Source organism: Phocoena phocoena, chromosome 3, assembly GCF_963924675.1.
Source record: "Phocoena phocoena chromosome 3, mPhoPho1.1, whole genome shotgun sequence".
Lineage (NCBI taxonomy): Eukaryota > Metazoa > Chordata > Mammalia > Artiodactyla > Phocoenidae > Phocoena > Phocoena phocoena.
In genome coordinates this window covers 111501400-111524684 of record NC_089221.1, presented here as the reverse complement: position 1 = coordinate 111524684, position 23285 = coordinate 111501400, and the positions used below count along the sequence as shown (strand labels likewise).

Sequence of the window (23285 nt, the reverse complement as noted above, 5' to 3'; positions counted from 1 at the left end):
AGTTAAAGAAGCCAGTCACAAAAAGACAAGTACTGTATGATTCCACTTATTTGAGATACTCAGAGGAGTCGAAGTCATAGAGACAGAAAAAAGAATGGTGGTTGCAGGGGCTGAGGGAGGAGGAATGAGGGACTGTTGTTTAATGGGAACAAAGTTTCAGTTGTACGTATGGAAAGCGTTTTGGAGATGGGTGGTGGTGAGAGTCGCACGATATTCTGAATATCACCGAGCTGTACACTTAAAAATGGTTAAAATGGGGCTTCCCTGGTGGCACAGTGGTTGAGAATCTGCCTGCTAATGCAGGGGACACAGGTTCGAGCCCTGGTCTGGGAAGATCCCACATGCCGCGGAGCAACTAGGCCCATGAGCCACAACTACTGAGCCTGCGCGTCTGGAGCCTGTGCTCCGCAACAAGAGAGGCCGCGATAGTGAGAAGCCCGCGCATCGCGATGAAGAGTGGCCCCCGCTTGCCACAACTAGAGAAAGCCCTCGCACAGAAATGAAGACTCAACACAGCCAAAAATAAAATAAGTAAATAAATAAATTTAAAAAAAAATGGTTAAAATGATAAATTTTATACTGTGTGTGTCTTACCACAATAAAAAAGTTGGGGGAAAGAAACAGATTTTAGTTGTTCACATAGGTGACTTGCCTTTAAGCCTGTCAGACCCAAAGCCACCTTTTCACGGCAAGTATTCTGTAACATCCCTGTATTATCTTGAATGAATATGTGTCTTAACCAAACCTGAGATATAAAGGAGGAATACAGGAAAAGTCGTGGGCATACAACATGCCTTTCAGTATGTGACTGGACACCAGCTACACACACCAACTCACAGTGGTCAGACGTCAGCCCTGGCACGTGGATCCTGCGAACACCATGGCTGCAGATGGAGCCTGTGACAGGCGTGTTAGGTTGACAGTTTGAGTACTCAAGTGACATTGTGTGTGGAGGGGTGATTCTCCAAAATAGTGGACCATCTGTGATAAAGTTGGAAACCAAATTTACAATGTACAGCATAGGTGCCTCCTTGGAAGATCCTTGCCAAACCCTGGCGGGGGGGAAATACTTTTTGTGTAACACCATGTTAGGTGTTAGATCCTAGTAATCGGAGAATAGTAGCTGGATCTTTCACTCCATGACTGTCCACGGTGACATTTGAAAACTTGTACAAGATGCCAGCCCAGCAAATGTTTGTTGGGCAGCACTGTGCTACAGAGAGCAGGATCCCTAAGGTCCCTGCTGCCCCCCCATTAAGTGCTACTAGGGCCCCCACCAATCACCGTGATAACCAGAAACACCCACATGGAATTCCAAAATGCATCCTGGGAACAGCACCACCCTTCTTGAGATGGTGTGTAGAGTGCCGCTCCCGTGTTGTGACTACACACAGAGCAAAGTGTTCATTTTGCCTGAATGTAAGCCTCACTCTGGCACCAGGAGACCTTGACCCCACCACTCACTGAGCCCACAGCGGCCTCAGACCCTACCACGTCTCTGGGCGAGGTCCCCCTCAGCTCAGTGGCCGCTCAAAGACCACGGCGTAGAGAAATGCAAATCAAAACTACAATGCGATATCATCTCACCCCGGTCAGAATGGCCATCATTAAAATCTACAAACAATAAATGCTGGAGAGGATGTGGAGAAAAGGTCACCCTCCTACACTGTTGGTGGGAATGTAAATTGATACAGCCACTATGGAGAACAGTATGGAGGTTCCTTAAAAAACTAAAAATAGAACTACCGTACGACCCAGCAATCCCACTACTGGGCATATACCCTGAGAAAACCATAATTCAAAAAGAGTCATGTACCACAATGTTCATTGCAGCTCTATTTACAATAGCCAGGACATGGAAGCAACCTAAGCGTCCATCGACAGATGAATGGATAAAGAAGATGTGGCACATATATACTGTGGAATATTACTCAGCTGTAAAAAGAAACGAAATTGAGTTATGTGTAGTGAGGTGGATGGACCTAGAGTCTGTCATACAGAGTGAAGTAAGTCAGAAAGAGAAAAACAAATACCGTATGCTAACACATATATATGGAATCTAAAAAAAAAAAAAAATGGTCATGAAGAACCTAGAGGCAAGACGGGAATAAAGACGCAGACCTACTAGAGAATGGACTTGAGGACACGGGGAGTGGGATGGGTAAGCTGTGACAAGGTGAGAGAGTGGCATGGACATATATACACTACCAAACGTAAAATAGCTAGTGGGAAGCAGCCGCATAGCACAGTGAGATCAGCTTGGTGCTTTGTGACCACCTAGAGGGGTGGGATAGGGAGGGTGGGAGGGAGACGCAAGAGGGAGGGGATATGGGGATATATGTATATGTATAGCTGATTCACTTTGTTATAAAGCAGAAACTAACACACCATTGTAAAGCAATTATACTCCAATAAAATTGTTAAAAAAAAAAAAACAGGGCAGCTGAAAGCTCAAAGCAGTAACATTTTCTGGACAATCTGACCCCTGAGGAACTAAACTTTTGCAGCCTCAGTAGCAGGACCCTGCCCTTTGGTTAGGTGTTTGGGAAGCCTCCCAGCAATTCTCAGGAACAAAATTGATGGAATCACAGCAAGTGGGCTGATGCCCACTCTCTTCCCCCTCACGCACTCCAGCTTCCCCACTGCTGGTCGTCCTCTGGTCCGGCACTACTGCTTCTCCTCTTAGTGTGGGTGAGGGCAGGTGGGGAGCAGGCAGGGGCCTGAGCTTCCAGGCCGGAAAGTGGGGGATTGGAGTCTGTAAGGAGTCAGTGTCCTCCTTCTAGAAAGCATGACTCACTTGGTAGGGAACCTAGTTGTGTGAGGTTCCCACGAACATAAGAGTAAAAACTAAAGTTCTTAATGCCAGGAGGGCTTTAGCATTTATTCAAGTTTTCAACCATTACTCTTTCACTCTGGGGCCACCTGATAGGTGTGCCAATCAACCATAAAAAGTGTATGTGGATCCCTCTCCTTGGAATCCAACAAATTTTGCTTTCTCTAATAGGAATAGAAGAGAGGACTGTAAATGTCAAAGAGCAGATTGTATGGCAACATCAATTGAACCAGGCGTTGATGAGCAAATGTACCATTTGTCTAGCAAAGCTCTGGGTGGCTTTGTTAATTTAAATGACCTGATGCTGGGTCGAAAACTGAGATGAGGTTTTGTCCGAGAACTCAGGTGCAGGTGGAGGTGTTTACTTCCACCCAGCGTCTGAACAGCCTTGATTGGCTCTGGTGTAGCAGCTGGGGAAGAAGGTGCATGGTCTGCGTGGCATGTGTGTTGGGCCAAGCAGGGCAGGAGGCCACGTGGAGCCTTAGATGTGCAGATCCTGTTGTGGGCCCAAAGTGGGTCCTGTACCTTCAACCCAGAACATTCCAAAGAAGCTGGGATGACAAATAGCACAGGCCAGGGCAAAGAGCAGAGGACCCTGAGCAAGGACAGTTGGCCAGCCTGATGCTAGGCCCTCTTTGGGGTCTGGGCCGATGAGGGGCTGCTAATGAATGAGTGGTGGGCCTACCATTGGTTCTGGGGTTGAGACTAGTGCGTGAGGAGGGGAGCCAGCTGGAGCCCAGAGTGATGGTATGGTGGGAGGCTGGCCGAGCACGCCGAACCAAGGGCAGGCAGCAACTCGCCGGCGCCCTCGTGGCCCATGACAGCGTCCACTGCAGTCCGCACGGCCAGTTCTCTAAGAGACTGAAGACACTCACGCAGGAGATGCAAAGGTGTTGGAGCACAGTCTCAGAGGAGACGGGCAGAGACGAAGACAGGATGAGAGTGTGTGGCTTGGAGCAGACAGAGCACCTCCTTAGAGCCGGGCCTTGGGAGAAAAGTCAGATCTGAAGAGAGGGCCTTCCAGGAAGGGGCACCTGGAAGCAGATCTGCAGGCCGCTTTCTGGCAGGTAGTGGGAGTAGCCAGGAATCGTACGCAGCTCAGGCCGCGGCGCAAACACCTCCCCAGGGGGCCTGAGTGTGGCAGTAGTGACCCATCTGCTCAGCAGTTACGGACCCCAGGGGACAGCCAGCAGGGAGTCACCAGGTGGAGTGACTTTGAGTACAACTGTTTGTGTCTGTTTGGGGATTGTGAGGAGGCCGTATCGTGTGTGCTTAACAAGCGCCAGGGATTTTCAGAATTTTGTGGCTTGGTCAACACCATCAGTAAAAGTACATGGTATTAGTGAAAACATATCCTAAAGATAAACCCATTGGTTTTGGCATTTATTGTTAATTGAATTGTCCCAGAAATGGCAGCAGAAAGATTGTTAACGTTCATGCATTTACATCAGGTTAAACATCTGTTCCTCTTAAACTAAACTCCAGTAAAGTTATGGTGGCTCATAAATTAGACCAGGAAGTAAAATGCTTCTTGCTCTTTGCACAGCTTAGCGGTTTCAAAATAGACTTCCGAATGACACATTGCAGTGGAGGCCCATGTAACACAACTGTGTTCAGCTGTGATGTTGGTGCCAGACGATTAAGCTGAGTTTTTGCTTTGGTGGTGAAGATCCCAGCTTTGCCTGCAGCAGTGACATTACTTATCAGGCCATCTGGGGACAATGTGACAACCTGCTGGTGTTTGGGTGGGGCTCGGGGCAGAGCCTACCCATGAGCGGACCCAACAGCCACCAAGAGGTTGTGGCCACATCCAGTCTCTCCCCTGGACCCTTCTGGAGGTTCTCCCAGGTGAGGGCCTCTGGATCTGAGCCTGGGAGCTGGGCCACCCTGCCAGGTCGAGGAGGACTGGAGTTCAGAGGGTGTGGCTCGAGGGCATGGCTGGCTGCTGTGCGGCTCGGGAAGGGAGCTGCCCTCCCCCAAAAAGTGGGCATCTCAGAGCATGACCCACCGGCCCCCACCCAGCACTTCCTTCCTTCCCATCCTCCGGCTCCTTAGCTCACACTCAAATGGGATGGCTTCTGCTAATGGCAGAGGAGTTCTTCATGATATCAAGTAACCTCTGTCCTGCAGTCCCCTCTCTCATAAATTTGGGGTTTGCAGGGGACTTCTGAAGTGCAGGGCTGCCCTGGTGAGAGAAGAGCCAGCACCCTGGAGGCCGCTGGGGGCTGGGGTCTTCACAGGGGCCTCAGGATCCCCCTCACCCCGACCCCCCCCCAATTCTGCCTGTGTATAAAGCTCTCCCTGGGAGCTCAGAGGGTCCCCAGGGTCAGCTTTGTGCTCAGTTACTGATTAGAGCCCTGGTATGGGACCAGGCCTTTGCCGAAGTTGTGCGGTGGCCAAATTCCCCCTCAGGCCTCCCCACCTGGGCTGCTGCTCGAAGCCTAGCCCCCCTACCACCCGCCTGGCCTTTTCACAGGGCTGTCCAGGGTGTCCTGACCAGCGGTGGCAGAACCAGAGGACAGACCCTCTCATCCTCCTCCCCTCCAGAGGCAGGTCCCAGAGAGCCGTGTGTGTCCCCACAGGGGCTCAGAGGAGACATCTTCCACGTGACCCAGTGTCCAGCAGGGCAGCATCCCCTCTGTGGCTCACCACCACCACTCCCTGCCCGGCCATGCGCAACTCTGTGGGGCCCTGTCACACGTTTTGGGGTGCCCCTACTAGCGAGGTAGGGCCCATGCCCCCGGCAGTGAGCACAGCTACACGTACACACACTCACTGCAGATGCCCCACTACACGTGCATCTCACGCCCCCCTCCAACCAGGAACTGATATGATGGGTGATGACACGGCCCCCAGCCCTCTCCGGAGTTCCAGACCTCAGTCACTGTGGCTCAGGGTGGCCGGGATTGTCCCCTCCTCAGGGCAGGGCTGTAGCGGCTCTCCACCAAGATTCCACCTTCATCCAGTCAGCAGGCATTTAATGAGCACCTTCTGCAGGCAGGCGCGTGGGCCAGGTGCTGGCGTCACACCTGCAACAAGGCAGGGCCCTGGCCTCCAGGGGCCCCCATCTGATGGGCAGCCTGACACCAACAGTGCATGAATAACAGAGAGTGAAGCCTAGGGAAAGGGCAACGACAGAGAAGATGGAGGGCGGGGGGATGTCGGAGAGGGTGGCAGGCAGAGACGGCCCCTCCGCAGTCTCCCGCACCACCTCCCTTCCTGGTGCCACGGGTCTCCAGGCCCCCCCCGGAATCTGGGACCTGGGCCTGTCCGGGGCATCGACCATATGGCCTGTCTCCCTCTCGGTTAGAATCTGAGCGTCCTGCTTCCTGGCTGTTGCCTCCCACCTTGCCCACCCTGTGCAACCCCCCCTTTCCTCAACTCTGGAGCCACCAGCCCCTCCCACACCGGGGACCGGAAGCTTTGCCTGCCACAGAGTGAAGACCGCCCCTTTGAGGCCCAGGCTGGCAGGGGCGCGTGTGGCTGACAGAATATTCTCAGTGTCTCTCTTACTTCCCTTTGTTTTGCAATAGAAAGCGTGCCTTTGATAGACGTTTAATTCCAGAAGCTGCTACCTGCTTCCTATCTCTCTTTGCTCAAAAACTTAAATGCGGATGTGCCTGTGCTCCTGCTATAATAATCTCCCTCGGAGTGGAAGGACTGTGGCTGGAATGGGAGAACATTAGAATCTTCAAAGAGGGACAATTATTGAGGGAACTAGATTAATGAGGTGTCATAACAACTTAGCCAGATCTGCGGCTGACCTTTCTCGTGGAGAACGGGCTTGATAAATGTAGTTCATTACCAAGTTCTGACATGAAAATAGGATCACACTCTGGGCTCCTCAGCAGGCTGGTCAATATTTTATCTGCCAAAACAGGCCCGGTCTGTGAGCAGGAGGGGCCCCGTGCACACACATGCTGGCAGGAAGCCCGAGGCCAGTGCTGGGGGCTGGCCGACAGGGGCCAACGCTGTGGCACAGGGGGCACCCCAGCCAGTGGAGGATGGCTGGGCCCTTCCAAGGGCCTGTTGGGGATTCTCATCACTGCCAGGCTGGCCGGGACACAAGCCTCCCTCCCTGAAAGGCCCTAGAGCAGAAATGTTCGTGGGGAGGGGAAGGGAGTGAAGAAGTCTTCACGGATTTTGTGGCCACCTGTGCCAGGCACTGGGCATCAGTGAAGGGGACAAAGACAGATGCACCAGGCCCCGGCTCACACAGGGCCTTGAGCCCATTTCATGCAGAGAAGCCCTCGGGGCTGGCTGACCACTCAGACATGGCAAAGTCTGTTTGTATTTAGTTTTACGTAAAAGGACCCTGTAAGGTGGTCAAGGGCTGTTATTGCCCCCATTCCAAGGTAGGAAGTGGATGCAAGAAGGGCAGGGGTGGATGCCTTTCCAAGGGTCCCACAGCTGCTCAAAAACAGAACCAGATGTTCTCCTGCCTCCCCGTCTAGTGCTCCTTCCAGCCTTGTGACGACTGTCGTTAGTGGAGTTGGTGTCAGGTGTGGCAGCCTGCGATGAAGCCTGTCTCTACCTGAGGACCCCAGCTAAGGTTGTTACACGGTGGTCCTGTCACCCTAGCTTCTTGAGGAGAGAGTCTGCCTAGAGCCGCAGGACTCAACCACATTCACAAGCATTTAACACTGTCACACTGTGTGTGTGTGACTATCCAGGCCAGTCCCACCACCTTGGAACTTGCAGTGCCACAGAGGGATGTAGCCGACGCTGGTAACACCCCATCCAGATTCCCGCGGTCAACCCAGAGGTTCCGTGCAGCTTCGGGTGATCAGTCCCCGTGACACTTGTAAATAGTTTCCAACCTCATCTTCAGCCTGAGGGCACTTTCTGGCCTCAAGCATGAGCTGAGTCCACATTTGGGGAGTCCAGAAGTGCTGGATTGGGGTGGGGGTCATGCCCCCAGGAACAGCCCTCAGCCCAGGAGGGCCAGAAGTTGGTAGAAGAGCACCCTGCCCCCGGCACCTCGGTGGAGCAGCTCCGAGGTGTACTCAACACCGTCTCTGCAAGGTCCTGTGGACTGAGCCCCAGTTGCCACTGTCTTTCCCTGTCCCCAGTCTCACTGCCTCCTTGCTCCCTGCACTTCTTGGGATCATCTCCAAATATACTGCTCGCCCTCTATCCTCGTCGCAGGGGCTGCTAAGCAGGAGGCCAAACTAAGACAGAGGACAAGCCTCACACACACACACAAAAACGGACCATATGTACGGGGCAGAGAGTAAGAAGATGGATGGACGACAGTGGTTCTGTATGTGCGCAGGAGGGGGCTGAGCTGGGCCCCAGAGAAAGGGGAAAGAAGAGGAGAGGAGAAAGCACGTAAGAAGGTACCCAGCAGGCCAGCATCGGCTGCAATCAGGCACAGTGAGTTTATGGGTCTGGAGGGGTCTTCCCTGGGACTCTCCAGGCCTCACAAAAAGGCTTTGACCTAGCCTAAGTCACAAAGAGACCCCAAAATCCCCATATTATGATGACACAAATTTTTCTTTTCCTTGAAAACACCAAGACACAGAGGAAACACTTAAATGACTTTCCAAGCATGTACAAATTATGTTAGTCTGCCTACTCATGAAGCAGGTCCCCTAAGGTCCCAGCTGGGCAGCTCCAGGTGAGCTCATTCAAGTCACAGACCTCAATATCATATACAAATGTCCTCCTCTCCAGAGTCCTCTCTGGAAGTCCCTCCCACCCGCCCTGGATCAATAGTGAGGAGGTTGACCGTACCGCAGGCTAGGCCACGGAGGCCCAGGCTCAGGGCTCCCAGGACAGGCTGGGCATGGCCATTCTCACCATCATCACGGTCAGCCCCCGCGGGGGCACCAGGGAGGGGTGTTGTGGTCCCCAAGCCTCTGCTGTATCCCCTCCAGAGACCTGCCCTCCAAAGGGGCAGGGTCCGTCCCCGGGACCCAGGCCCACCCCAGACATGTGGGGCACAGAGAATTATGAAGCTGGGGGTGCTAGTTTAGATTGGGTGATGTTTCTGCAGTGGCCAATATACGGTGAGGAGTAAGCCGGGCAGAGGTTTGGGTAAAGAACATTGGAGGAATATCCCATTGTATATATGTACCACATCTTCTTTATCCATTCGTCTGTCGATGGGCATTTAGGTTGCTTCCATGACCTGGCTGTTGTAAATAGTGCTGCAATGAACATTGGGGTGCATGTGTCTTTTGAATTATAGTTTTCTCTGGGTACATGCCCAGTAGTGGGATTGCTGGGTCATATGGTAATTCTATATTTCATTTTTTAAGGAATCTCCATACTGTTCTCCGTAGTGGCTGTACCAATTTACATTCCCACCAACAGTGCAAGAGGGTTCCCTTTTCTCCACACCCTCTCCAGCATTTATTGTTTGTAGATTTTCTGAGACATGGATGGATCTAGAGACAGTCATACAGAGTGAAGTAAGTCAGAAAGAGAAAACAAATATCGTATATTAACACATATATGGGGAACCTAGAAAAATGGGGTTTTTTTGGTGAACTGGTTTGCAAGGCAGAAATAGAGACACAGATATAGAGAACAAACTTATGGACACCAAGGGGGGAAAGCGGTGTGGGGGTGGTGGTGGGATGAATCGAGAGATGGGGATTGACATGTATACACTGATGTGCATAAAATAGATAACTAACAAAAACCTGCTACATAAAGAAAAATAAAAGAACATTGGAGGGAGCAGTAAACGCCAACCCCACACAGCACATTCGTGTGGCAGGTGCTATTAAGATTGTTTCTCCCTCCACACCCCTACCTCCTCAAGTCCCCGGTGGACTTGCTGGGTGGGCGGGCAGCGATGACCCGCATGATACTGAGAAAGACCCAACCCTTGGGTACTGAAGCTCTTGCCCAAATTGAGTAAGGGAAGAGGAAGATCTGAAAACAGGGGCTCTGTGGGGCGGGCCTCAGGCCCCGTGCAACACACAAGGCCAGCCAGGGCTCCACTAATTTAAACGGCTCACAGTCAGGGTCACCTGTGCAGAGGGCCTGGCTTCACCTCTGGCCAGCCTCTGGGAAGGGGATTATGGGTAACTTATTTTCTTTCTTTATACTTATCTGCACTTTCCAAGTGTTTTGTTGTTGTTGTTGTTTTGATGGACGTGTGTTTCTTTTACAATAAGACAGAGGTTTAAAACTGGCAGCAGGGTGGGAACCTTTACAGACGCCCACGCTCCACCCTGGTGAGCTGTTCCATCTGACCCCACAGTGTGACCAGGGGGGTTGTGAATGAAAAAACTAAACCTGGGATTTGGTAAACTCATCCTGGAAACCAAAAGGGAAGGCTTTTGAGAGGGCAGTCCTTGCTGGAGATGAAGCATCAGAAGTCTTGAAAGAGGTTGAATTTTGGAATCTAAAGTGACACCAGTAGGGTGTCTTTCCTCTGGTGCTCGTGGTCGCCCAGAGCTATAGGGATATTAGAGGAGCTCAGGAACATTGGGCCAATGATTTAATTATTCCAGGTTGAAACTCATGTAAAGTGCAAGTGCTCCTGGGATAAAGAAGGATTTCAAATCGTCTTCCAGGAGCAACTCAGTTTATCTCAGGACCCCCATGCCCAGCAGCATCCAGGCACAGTGAGGCCCTCAGTAAAGGAAAGAAGGCCACGGGAAGTTTGGCAAAGTGTGATCTGCTGGTCTTGGCATCCGACGCCAGCTCCACACTTCCCTCCAGCCTTGTCTGTGCCCCCATCCCCGCATCACTCCGGCTCAGCCACACCAGCTTCCTCTGTGCCGCCAGCTCCTGCACCTGCAGTCCCTGTGACCTGGCATTCCCTTCCCTCTGCCTCCTTTGCCCACAGATCCCTCATCCTGCAGGTCCCGTCCTTAGGGAGACTTCCTTCACCCTGGCCTCGTTAGCTCTCCCTCCACGGGCACCCTTGATGCCCAGGATGGGAAGCTCCATCGTATCCTCAAAGTGCCGCCCAGCATCGGGCACAGAGTTTATGAGTAAATGCTGGTAAAAGGATGGGAGGGCATGGCTGGCATGAGCCCTAGCAGGAGGCCAGACCAGGGGCTCAGGGAGCTGGCCCTGGAGACTGGGCGCAACCACTTCTTTCCCCCAAGTTGATTTCTAGACATGTACATACCTTCCTGACCAGGAGTCATGTGCTGGGCAGCTGCCAGGGTGGAGAAGCCACTGCGAACTGACAGTGAACTGTAGGGATGTGATAAGAGGGGAAGAGCCTGGGGAGGTTGCTGCAGCCCACCTGACAGAACCCACCTTGAAGGTTTCCCTGGCCTGCCAGAGTGGGAGGTGCTGTCTAGCTTCGGACCCCTGGCCTAGGGCAGCAGGCAGCTCAGAGGAGATCTGTGCCCCACCAGGGTCTGTGAAGAAGACTGGAGGGTTGGGAGGACCTGCAAGGATGAGACATCTCTCCCCACCTGACCTGGCCTGGCCCATCCTTCAGGTGGCCCTGCTGTAGTGTGTTTTTTTAGGAGGCTAGCTGTACGCTAGCATTTCTGAGTCAAGCCTCCTATCAACCCCATAGCCATCCGCTGTGTGCGCTAGCTTCCCAGCATCTGGGCATGAATGCCTGTCCCCAGGAAAGCCTGCCAGGCCCTCCAGTGCAGGTCCCTGCAGATCCCCCCCACAGAGACTTCCACTGCCGTCTCCACCAAAGCTTCTCTCTCCACTCAGATACCGCATCCAGCTTCTATCCATTTGCCAGGACTAGTTTCACCCTCTTGGAGGCTGGAGGCCAGGATTTGAGCAGAGCTCTTCCTCTACTTTCCCCAGACTGACCTTTGTCCAGGCTCAGGAAGCAGAGCCCAGCAGGCCGCCACGTCTTCCCCTGGGCGTGAGTGTGTGGTCGTGGGACACGGCCACAATTCTCAACGCCGTACAGACTTGAGAATCGGGTTTGCCAACCAGGGGCCCTACGAGCTCCCAGGAATGGATACCCTACAAGGCCAAAGAGGGGTGGGTGAGTTGTTCTTGTCAGAGCATAGAAACTCCCAGAGAGCAAATAGATTTGATTATATTGAACACAGCAATTGATATCTTTCTAAATAAACATGCAGGAGGAGATGGTAACAGGCATCTGTTTCTGACAAGAATCAATTGACCCAAATTGGAAGAAAATCTAGAAACACAAACAAGCACAAGAAAGTGATTGGACCATCCAGGCTTGTCTAGGGAGGCAGGGAGAGAAACAGACAGACCTCCCCACCAGCACTCTCCCCACCAGGCAGCTCCCCTGTTTGTTGCTCTTCGGCAAATGTGGTTCCAATAATGACAAGGGGGAGAGTAGCTATCATTTTATGAGCCCTTACTTGGTGCCAAACCACTGCCGTGCCTTTTATGTGCGTATCTTATTTAACCCTCCTAACAGCCCTATGTGGGAGGCACTGCGCTCGCCGCTTCACAGATGAAATCACTGAGGCACCTTGTGCAAGGTACACACTCAGGCAGCCACAGAGCTGGGACTCAAACCCGGTGGACTCCAGATCCAGTGCGCTCCGGCACCCCTGAGCTATGACTTGGTGCCCTAAACTGGCCTTGGAACTAAGGGGACGAGCCCCAGGCCCCAGACACTCCCTTCCCAGCAGGGCACTGGCTTCACCCTGGACTGGATGAGGAGGAGTGCACACCCATGCTCCAGGGCTCAGCAAAGCCACGTGCTGGAGTACATATTCCATCCCGGGAGGTGGGGAAGTGGGGCCAGAGAGGCTCTCCCGCTCGCTGACAACCGGCAGCCTCCACTCACGGTGCAGCCCTGTGCGGGGAGCATCCTCATGGCCTGTTGCCAGCGAGATAAACTATGTCATGTCACAGGCCTCATTTGCCAAAACACTGTGTGGTTCGGATGCTGTGGACCAAGCATGGCCATGATAAAAGGCCTAAGAGCAACGGGCTGTGCACTTTGGTTTTAATTTTGTAAAAGCTGCCTTTTGTGTCTTGGTCGTAGGCTTGTGTACTCGTGTTCGTTTTGAAGTAATCCAGCCCTGGGAGTGTACCTAATTAACTTAAGCAGGGCTTATTAGTCCTCTTAACTGGAACTCGCTAATCTATGAGACCAAGGATTCCAAAGCAGCCTTTAAGGTAGGATTAAGGCAAAGATGAGCTATTACAAAATGGAATCGGGGCGGCTTACCTAAAGCCGCTGTGGGGCTGTGCTGGGACTTCCCCTGGACGAATCTCCCCATTCCATCTGGCAAACACACTCTGTGTCTGGCTGTAGTAGGTGCTCAATAAACATTTGCGAGATGAACAAACAGGCTCCTTCCAGCATTTGCATCATGTGTAGCATGTATCCACCGCTCCATAAATATTTATGGGATGGACTGGTGGACAGACGGACGAATAGGTCTCATGCACTCCGGTAACACCCTGCACTGCACATAGTGAATGCCCAGTAACCGCCGATGGGTGGGGTGGATGGGGGTCTTCTCGAGACCGGGGGAGGAGTCTGGCTGCAATAACCCCATCTTCTCTTCCAGGTAACCCATGCACCATGGCCGACTACGCCCGCCTGAAGAAGGCCCTCCTGGCGCTGCAGACCCGCCTGCAGCCACTCCATGAAGGGGACAGCAGACAAGACCCTGCTTCCCAGAAGTGGCTCCTGGTGGAATCTCTGTTTAAGGACGTGGATGTAGACGGGGACGGCCACCTCAGCCACTCTGAACTGGCCCAGGTGGGTACGGCATTCGGTGAAATTGCATCACGGAGGAATCCAGTTTTCCATTCCGCGTGTGAAGGAAGAGAACTGGGAGATCCACATGGGGAGAGTCATTTGTAACCGTCTCTGTAATGGGATGCCAAGGAGGCCTTGCTCCTGCAAGAGAAAGCCATCTCCCGGGAGTCGGAGAGCTTGTGTTTAACACCTCTTGAGAATATCTGACAAACAGAACGATGTCAGTGTCTCCTTCCCACCAGCCACCTTCAGCCAATATTTACAAACAAGCTCTGAGGCACTCTCAGCTAGCTGGTGAAACATACACTGCACACCGGCTGGGCTCTGAGGTTTTCATTAGGAAATAAGTCTTTTCTTCCTGAGTCCTTTGCTTTCCTCAGCAGAGAGGTTCAAAGGAAGCAGGTTTGGTTCCCACCAAACACTTCTGGAGCTGTGACCTGGGTGTCCCCACGTCCTCTCCGCTAGGACCTCGCCCTTTGCGGTATCCAGGAATCAGTAGCCCGCATCCCAGCCTGCTGGCTTGCGGGAAGCCCTGTGGCCACCCCCAAACACGGCTCTTCCCTTTGAGAAAACACTTGGATGGGGCCTCCCTCCCAGACACAGCACACGTGTCCCTCTGTCCAGCTACAAGGTGGTACAAGGGCCGGGAGCATCTGCAGCAACCAGAAGCAAGGAAGGAGCAACCTAGGGCACCAGGCAGGCCAGCTGCAGGGTGGGCCTGTTGGGTGCTGGTGGCAGAAAGGCACGCTGGGTGGCCCCGAGGGCCTGAGTTCCTGCTCCTACTCTGCTTGTCTGTCTCTGAGGGCCTGGGGCCCTGGAGCCACACCAGGGCCAAAGATATGGAGGGAGGACGAGGTCAGCCTCCCCAGGAAGGGTGGGAGGGCCTAGCAGCTCTGCCCCAGAGACCACAGAGTGCCCCCCACCAGAGGACAGGTAATAGGATGAGTCCCCACCTTTGATGCTACTTTAAAGAAATCCTTCACAAGGCACAGCAATGACCTCATCAAAGCTGTGACCAGGTCACCAGGAAGGACCAGGCTAGGGAGGGTCCTGACATTTACCGAGCACCCACTGTGGGCTCGGCACTAAGCAAGGCCCTTTACTTGTGATGTGCCCAACACAGATGTGTTCCTCGCTCGGAGGTAGAATAGCTACGAACGCAGACTTCACGGTCAGACTGCCTGAGTTCAGGTCCAGCTCCAGCATTTACAGGGACCTAGTGGGTCTCGGCAGACAGCTTCGCCTCTCTGTGCCTCGTTTCTTATCTGTGACTATCGCAGGGTCACCAGGAAGGTTAGATGAGCTAAGACGTGAAGTCCTCAGCCCAGTGCCCAGCACGCAGCACATTCTCCGTAAGTGACAGCCGTCAGCATCACTTCGTCATCATCACCTTTATTATTGTTACTATTTCCTCCTTAAACCTTTCAGCCACCCTTTGCTGTGTGGTAGGTGCTAGTGTGGTAGGTGCTCCCTTCCCAAGTATTTTTAGATGAGGAAGCAGCTCCAAGAAATCAAGAGACTTGCATACGTAGAACATGGTGAACTAAGACAAAACCCGGGGGCTGGGGGGGTAGGGGGGGGGGTGAGTGGGCCTGCTCTCCTCATGGTACAGGGGGCTCCCTGTGGGGAGGGCTCCTACCACAGGCTCCACCTGATCCTCTCCAAGTCTGTGGGGATGACAGGTGCCCATAAAATCTGAGTACAGAGCAATTATCCAGACGCTTCCCCACGCAGGGTCCCCTTCTCAAGTCCAGCCAGTCCAGAGCCTGCTTCCAGGGAGTGTATTGGGAAACACAGATCCTAAGGCGTTTGCAGACCCGCCCCTGCTCACCCACACCTGGCAGCATGTGCAAGTCCATCCACGGCCCGCACCCCGGGAGGCCTCCCAGGCACATGCCAGCCTGCATGTCGCCACTTCCAGCAACACTCAGCCCCCAGCTATGGCTAAGAGCCCAAGGGGCGGGACCAGGGACCCACAGGTGACCCACGCCGCTCTGGGGAGAGCCCAGGTCCTGTTAGTTACGGTTACCTGTGAGAAGAGCCATCTGGCGATTCGATTCCCCGCAATACAGGCTGTGCGGGGAGCCCGGAGGGCAGGCGTTTTCTCCTTATTTAACAGAGGCAGCTGTGGGCTCTTGGTGCCCCAGGCCCACGTGGCTCCCGGTAGCTGCCAGGTAAACAGAACCTTCCTGGGCGCATTGCTCTAACCCGGCGGAGACATGCCCCGAGGCACCTGAAGCCATTAACAAGCATGGTAATTGGACTATGATTTCCTCTTTAAAATTTAATGTGTTTAAAGTACATTTCATAAATCTGCCGAGCAGGGGCCAGCTAAAATGGGCCTTTCCTTGACACTGAATCAGCGGCGTCAGGGAAAAACTTGTCAGTCCTATGAAAAGTTAATCAATTTCCAATACAGAAGTAGACAAAGGGAAATTTCCATCTTTGGAAGATTGATTTCGGGCATTACGGTTGATCGCCCTTTTATCGAACACTCTTACTTGCTGGGTGAAGGGTCATTTTTTTAACATTATCACATTAAATTGCATTTAACTTAGCAGGCCCAGCTGAGACTTAAATAAAGAGGAAATGCCTCTGTTCCCCTCTCCCCACAAAAATAAAATCATTTTCTTTCTTCTGAGATTTCCTTCTGAGCATTTTCCTTGCAAGACTCTAGTTCCAGACACACATGCCAAAAGGTGACTGGTCATGCTGGGGAGACCTCTGCCCTGTGGCCCAGGCCACATCCAGAGAGGAGTTCACAGGGGCTCCCCCGTGGTCCCCATGACAGAATCCTAAGGGTAGTGGTTTGTGTTCCTGGCAAGACAGGGCAGAGACGGGGGCCCAAGCCTAGGCCAGTAGAATGGCAGTTTTCCCTTCCCCGGGGCGAGTGCTGTGGCTAGGATGTGCTGCCCTGAGATTGGAGTGGGCTGGTGGAGGCGGGGAGGGGAACACTGATGGAGCAGTGACCTTCCAGCTCTACATAGCTGGGAGCCACTGAGTTCGGCCACTGTTTGCTGGGCTTATCTGATCAGGCCCCTTCTCTTCCCTGTTTCCCCATCTACAATGTGAAGGGGTAGATCAGGTGACCACAGGATCCTTCCCACCTCAGACTGTCTGGGGTCTGTTTGCCCAGGCAGGGAGAAGACAGACCTGAACGCTAATCCCCAGTCGGCCCCAATCACTGGGTGACCTTGGGAAAGTCCCTTCCCTCTCTGAGCCTCAGTTGTCTCATCTATAAAATGAGAGAATCAAACAAGACAAGACCAAAGAGATTTCGATGCTCCTCATGGCCCACCGAGCTGTTGCTGGAGTCCCCACACGAACACACACACACACACACACACACACACACACACACACACACACACAGAGAGAGGCTGGTGAGCACAGCCCCACCCACTTGGCCTGAGCCATTTTCCAGCAGTGCCCACAGCTCTGAGCTCACTCCCGGTTCTAGCCTTGCTCCCTTTCTCACCCGCAGCACATGCTGAAGGAGCAGGGCCTGGAAGAGGACTTCCTGGGGTGCTCACCAGGCGACCTCCTCCGATTTGATGACGACAACAAAGACGGCCTCCTGACCCTCCATGAGTTCTACACAGCCTTCCGTAAGTCAGGCCCCAGTCGGGGCTCGCAGTGGGCAAACAGACATTCCTGCACCAAAATGGTGTCAGGGGCCTGGAGTCTGTCCTTGGTTGTTTCCAAGATTGGCTTCTTCTATAGGTGAAAGCAGTTGAATTTGTTTTGCAACAAGCCTGAGCTTTAAGGGAAGAGTAAGGACGGTAGGGGTTGTGGGGGGCGGGGGGACTCGCTCTGCTCCTTTTGGATAAAGTTGCTTCACGCTGTTGCTATCGTTTGAGGGACCCGGGACTGCGACGTGAGCATGGTTAGGAGGGCAGTGCCTCACATCGCTAGGGGATTCTGTGACTGCACATGGGGGGAGCAGATGTTAGGGTTCTCCCCAGGCAGCGGCCTGGCCCCATCAGGGAACCCTACCTGGGGGTAAACCCTGCAGGAGGGTGCTGGAGGCTTGGCCAGGCAGGAGAGGGAACAGTCACTGTGGAGGATGATGAAGAGCAAGGGTCCTGGTTAATGAGAGGCAGGGGAATCCCCGGAAAAGAAGAGACAAGGGGGTGCGCTACCTAAAAACGGAGGAGGTGCCCGGAGTGGACCCTCTGTGGGGTCGCTAGTACATATGGCAAGTGGGTAGGGCAGCTGAAGGACACAGGTCTTTTCCCTGAGGTGCTGCCCCAAGACATGACCTCACGCCAGCCGTAGCTGGGGCTGGAACAGGGCTTCCAAGAGATGCGAGATGCAGGAAGGAGCCCCAGGTAACTGCAGACAAGCTCACTAGGAGAGGAGAGGGAAGGGTGATGCGGGGGCCCTAACCCGAGACAAGAGGGGACATTCTTGGCCCCAAAGAGTTGAAGTCCCTTTACGACAGACAGCATTCAGGCTCTGCTTAAAGCAGGTAATGTGTGTGCCCTGTGTGAGGCGCCCTTGGACATGACCTGCAAGCTCGCGGCTCCAAACTGCAGGCCCTGGAACTGGGGGAGCAGGGATGAGATCCCCAGGGTGCCCTGAGTACCCTGAGCCACAGGTCCTGGCATCCTCGGCCCCGGCCCCAGCCTGTACCTGGAGTTCCATTTTCCAGGAAGGTATTCCTGCTTCGTGGACATCTCTGTGTGCTGTTGTTACTCCAAACATTCACAAGGCCTGAAAATCCTTGTGATCTGTTGGCAGGAAGAGCTCTTGTGGCAGATAGAAGAGGTACTCATGTGACCTAAGAGGAGAAAAATGAGCGTGATTCTTCCCTGTGGGAAATGTCCCTGAGCTTGTTGCAGGCGGTGCCTTTCCAGTCCACGACGTCCCTGTTACCAAGGCCCAAAGTCCAACCCCCAGTTCCCAGGCTCTGCTTGATATACGGTGACTAGGTGTGGCTCCCCAACCTCCTCCTTCCTGCCCACGGCTAAAACCCATATCTGCATCTGGTGGTTCATAATAAGGTGTGAATGACTGCAGGCTCAATCTGCTGTGGGAGGGGTTTGCTTTGTGGATTGAGGAGCTTATTCCATGAAATAAATCTCTAAATTTTAGAGTGTATGGAAGTATCAGCAACTCCAGAGACCTAGCTCGTGAGACAATTCTTAGATTTTTCAGGACTTTTGCAAGGCAAACAGTGAAATGGCTGGTAGCTTTAAATCAGCCGTAGTAGGAGTGTTTACAGCACAGAAATCTACACCTACACAAATGCTGCAAAAGGGCGAGGGTGCTCTTTCCCCTCTGGAGAGCCCATTGTTAGGCACTGACCCGCACACGCTGGACGAGACCCTCCCTCCCCTCCTGTCCTCAGCATCCACCTCCCGCAAGCTCCTCTCCATCCAGCTTCCCCAAACGGAGCCCTCTTGATGATGCTATTCCCGCAGGACGTGAACAGAAAGAGAGTAGATGTCGGGGCAGATGACAGGGTGAGCCGCCCTCCACATCAGGGAAGCAGCAGCATACTCTCTGGGGGCAGCTCTGAGACAGTGCCTTGTGCGCTCAAGCCCCTCTGAAAAAGGAACTGTAACGAAAAAGATCAGTGCCTTTTAAGAGCTGGGGGCCAAGGCTGGACTTCAAGGACTTGGGGGATACACTGAGCATCGCACTCAGATGTCCCACGATGGCATCGTTAGGCAGAGAAGGGCAGTGCTTAGGCGCCGTCCCGGTACCTGGGGCCACAGAAGCCTCTAGCGCGTGAGCCCGCTCCGTGGGAATCGGTCTGGGACCAAATAGGAGCTAATGGCTCTACTTTCAAGGAAATGGCAGCATCCCTGTTACCCCTGATGAAAGAGAAGCCCTCCCTGGCCTCCCTAGTGAAGGTCATTACGAGGGGAGCCGCCTGTGGAAAAGGAGGGAAGTCCTTGCTTCACCTCCAGCCATATGTCCCATGTACAGCAATGTGCTGTCTGTTTCCCTCATTCCTGGATTATTATTTGAAAAGCTTTATAATCACCGTTTTTAAAGCAAATTAGATTCTGCTGTCGCCTTGGACTTGTTCTGAACCGGGCAGCGAAACCATTCATCACAGCCCAACCCAAATAACAGATATGCGATAAAACGTAAACTCGCGGCCGCTAAGGAAGCTGCAGCATGAGTTAACCCTGCCATAGAGGCCTCACAGTCAGCCACTCGGAGCACACGGGATCAATGGTCTTTCAAAGTCACAAGAACTCTAAATTCCCATTGCTCTGGCAATGGATTTATGGTTCAGTGAATGTTAAATAGGAAATTGAAATGAGACATACAGGTACAACTTTTTAACCAGAAATCAATGGGCATTAAAGAAATCTCCCTAAAACTCGGAAAGTAGTATCTGAAACATTTCAGCAGCAACATCTTGGGTTTAATTTTCAGAACTGCAGCTGACAGGCTGGCAAAAGTTGAGGCTTTAAAATTGTATTTTTTAGTCTCTATTTTGCCAGGATCCTTGAGTACCAGGCAGGGCAGGGTCTGTGGGGTGACTCCTGGCACAGACTCGGCCGCTCTATTAAGGGATGGGTCTAGGGGAGTTTTCCCTGGAGAAGTGCGTTGTACTTATGAGTTTTTGGTGTTGCGGGTGGATCTCCTAAATCGCGTCTTCTCATGCAGCTGGCGTAGCCCAGGCTGGGCCGGTGTTTGCCATTGTCTACGGATGGCTGAGGGCAATGCCAGGGATTCTAGGGCTGCTGGCTGCCGCACTAAGTTGAACGGGTTCATGATGGGGCTGCACCTTCCTCCTGGCTTTGCAGAACAGGTGACCCTCCCCCGAGGAGGGCAGAGGACAGATCCCTTAGCCGTGGAAGTCAGGTCAGCCTCTTTCTGTCAGAAGGTGGGAAGGCTGCAAATCACCCGTCTCTGTACAGTGATGGCAGTGGAATAGGAGGGTGGCCTCCCTCTCTTTCTCTGTTTATCATCCAAACATTCTCTTCAGGTTGCTTTTGGCTTTCCAAATCACAGGCTGATCTCGGAACTAAAGACACAGTGTCCCCTCCGCACGTGTCCCCCACCCTTCCTCCCCACTCCTCCCTCCCCATCCCTAACAAGCCCCAGAACCTCCCATCCCTGCTATGAGACAGAGACCCAGGCCCCAGGATTGCTGGTAAGCATGGTGCATGCCAGCCTGTCTGTTCATCTCGATAAATAAATCTAAAAGTTGCTCGCTTAAAAATCTTTCTCATAATGCATGTTTTTGCACTTTTCTGAGTGCTTGGGTTGGGAGCATGGGAAAAACATGTTAAACGAGGATTTTTCTCTCACTTTGAATTCATTACAAGTTCCTTCTGCTTTTTAGAAAGATACTTGTCCTTTTCCTATGAGAGCAATGTGCTGCATGCCAAGGAAGGGTTTGCACAGCTCGCGGTGCAGGATAAAGGGCTTCCCGTGTTAACATCTGGGATCACAGGTGCACAGTGTCCAGGAGGAATACCCGTGTCAGGGGGACTGCAGGGAGCTGATTGTGTGAGAGTCAGATGCCCTCCCTCAGCTCCAGGCAAGCAGGAAGGAAAACAATGATTTAATCTGATTACTGCCATACCTCTGTATCAGGGCAACTCTGTAAAACAGAGGTGGTCACTTGGCGAATTTACAGTGGTTTTTCTGCCATTGTTTCTGCGTAATGAAAGGATGGTTACGGCTTCACCTCGCACGTCGTTATCTTCTGGAATGAATAATGCCCGCCCAGGCCAGACGCCATGCCAGACAGGTTATCTTAGTCAGCCCTCACAGCCACCCTGTGATGGTAAAACAACGGCAACCATCCCTCCCCCAAATCTGTCCGGCTCTTTATCCATGTAGCGTGAGTTCAGACAGGAAATTCAGCTGGTAAGGATACCACTTTATCCTACTCTGTTCGTTTCCTTAGTTTGGGAGAGTGAATAGCAACATTTCAGATAGCATGGGGTTTATCAAAAGTTTTATCTGAGAACATTTGTCTCTTGAGTTTGGAGAGCAGGAGTAACCTGTGCGCTGGTGTCGGTGTTGGCGGATGCTAAGACCATGAGTGTGATGACTCCCCAACCCCAACATGTGTGAGGCCTCATGCAGGACTTGCAAATCAAGGGGCAAAAAAAAACCAGATTCCCTCTCTTGGTCCCTCATTTGCTCAAGAGCATATAACAGCTAAATTGGAGTGGCCACTGGAGGGAGGAACTGGAAACTGGTATCAGAAGGTGCTATGAGTCTCACTACCCCCTGCCAAGGACTTTCTCCTCACCTCCAGTGGAGAGAGGGGCTCCAAAAAGTTTCCACGTGAGCTTCAGTGCCCCTGAAGCCAATGTCAGTGTGCCATCTGAATGCTTTTTTGCTTGTTAATATTGCTTTAGTTAGTAATGAGCTCTTACTACTTGAGTCATATAAAATGATATCTGACATTTATCATGTGTCAGCACTGTGATTATGTCCCAATTTTACAGACGAAAAAACTGAAACTCAGAGAAGTTAAGTAGCTAACCCAAAGTCACACAGCCAGCAGATAGGAGAACCCAAATGCCTGGTTCCAGAAACATTTCATGCATTTAAACACAGGTTGCAGCTCATCAGCATTCTCCATTAAGGAGAATCTCACTGTCCCCACCGTGGGTTTCCCTGAATTTCAAGTCCCAGCTCAATGGTCTCGTCCTCCAGGAAGTCTTCCTTAATTTCTCTCCTCTACCAAGCCCCACACGCTTTCCTCTGTGTGCCAATAGCCCTGGGTTCGTCTCTACACAGTAATAAGACTGTGGCCTGGTGGTTGAGTGTGGACTGAGTCAGAGCTTGTTCAGATCCTTGTTCTGCCACTGACTAGCTGTGTGACCTTGGACAGGTCTTTACCAGAGGTTAAGCTGAGCTTCAAGTGCCTTAGCTATAAAATGGGTATACTAACCACCACACAGTTTTACTCAGCACTAAATGAGGTAATACGTGTAAAGTGATTAGAATGCTACCTTGTATATGGTAAGTGCTAAGTAATCAGTAGCCAGCTAGGTCGATGATGGAGGTGATGATGGTGATGATAAAGGTTTCTGTGTGTCCCCAGCCCCTGCCACACGATTGTCATCTGGCCCGTATTAGTCCATAGGCTCCAAGAGGCCAGAGGCTGTTTTGCTCACCATGTGCTCATGGCAAGCAGAGGCATCCAAGCACAGTGTCACCAAGGGTCACGGAGGGCCTTAGCACGTCTCCGGGACGGGGAGCGGGGCGGGCGCAGAGGAAGCAGCTTGCTGGGGCCTCACAGGTGGGATCACTGGTAGGGGAGCACCAGCCAGGCCAGACCAGGCCAGAGGGCACCTCTACCGACGCCCCTGATCTGCTGGATGAGTGACTGGGGTGTGAGGTGAGCCCCTGATGCCCACATGGGCCTAATGCTCCCTTAATGAAGACAGAAGCTGCTTGTCCCATAAAGCTCTCATCCTGCTCCCAGGGCCGCTGACCGGCCGTTCAGCCTCCTCGGGACACATGTTCTGTTAGTCTATTAGGTCACCTGCCCGCTACTTAATTACCCCCACTCCCAGCATCTATGTGTGCAGACAAGGGATCATGCTCAGAGCCGCTCCTCAGCCCATAGCCACATGCCCAGCAGAGGCAGCAGACCCTGGCCGTGAGCGGTCCAGGCTCAGCCCCGCGGCTCCTGCCCCGCTCCCACACCAGCAGGTCAGCTTTGCCACCTTGGTGCAAATCTGTGCACCTTGGAAAATAATTCACTAGCATGGAATGTGGGTTTGCACTTCCTCCTAGACTCTGGCACAGGCCCCTGCGGCCATCGCCCTCCCACCTAAGGCCGCATCACAAAGCCAGCACCCACGGAGGAGGACA

At 52.8% G+C, this 23285-nt stretch overlaps 1 protein-coding gene across 1 annotated transcript in view; it reads left to right on the top strand.

The window, feature by feature from the left end:
* Positions 1–23285, top strand: part of FSTL4 (follistatin like 4) — a 443193-nt gene that overhangs the window by 281332 nt on the left and 138576 nt on the right. Inside the window, exons 4-5 of the mRNA XM_065874776.1 lie at positions 13282–13475; positions 16960–17083. Coding sequence (XP_065730848.1) covers positions 13282–13475; positions 16960–17083 — 318 coding nt within the window. The remainder of the gene's footprint in view (positions 1–13281; positions 13476–16959; positions 17084–23285) is intronic.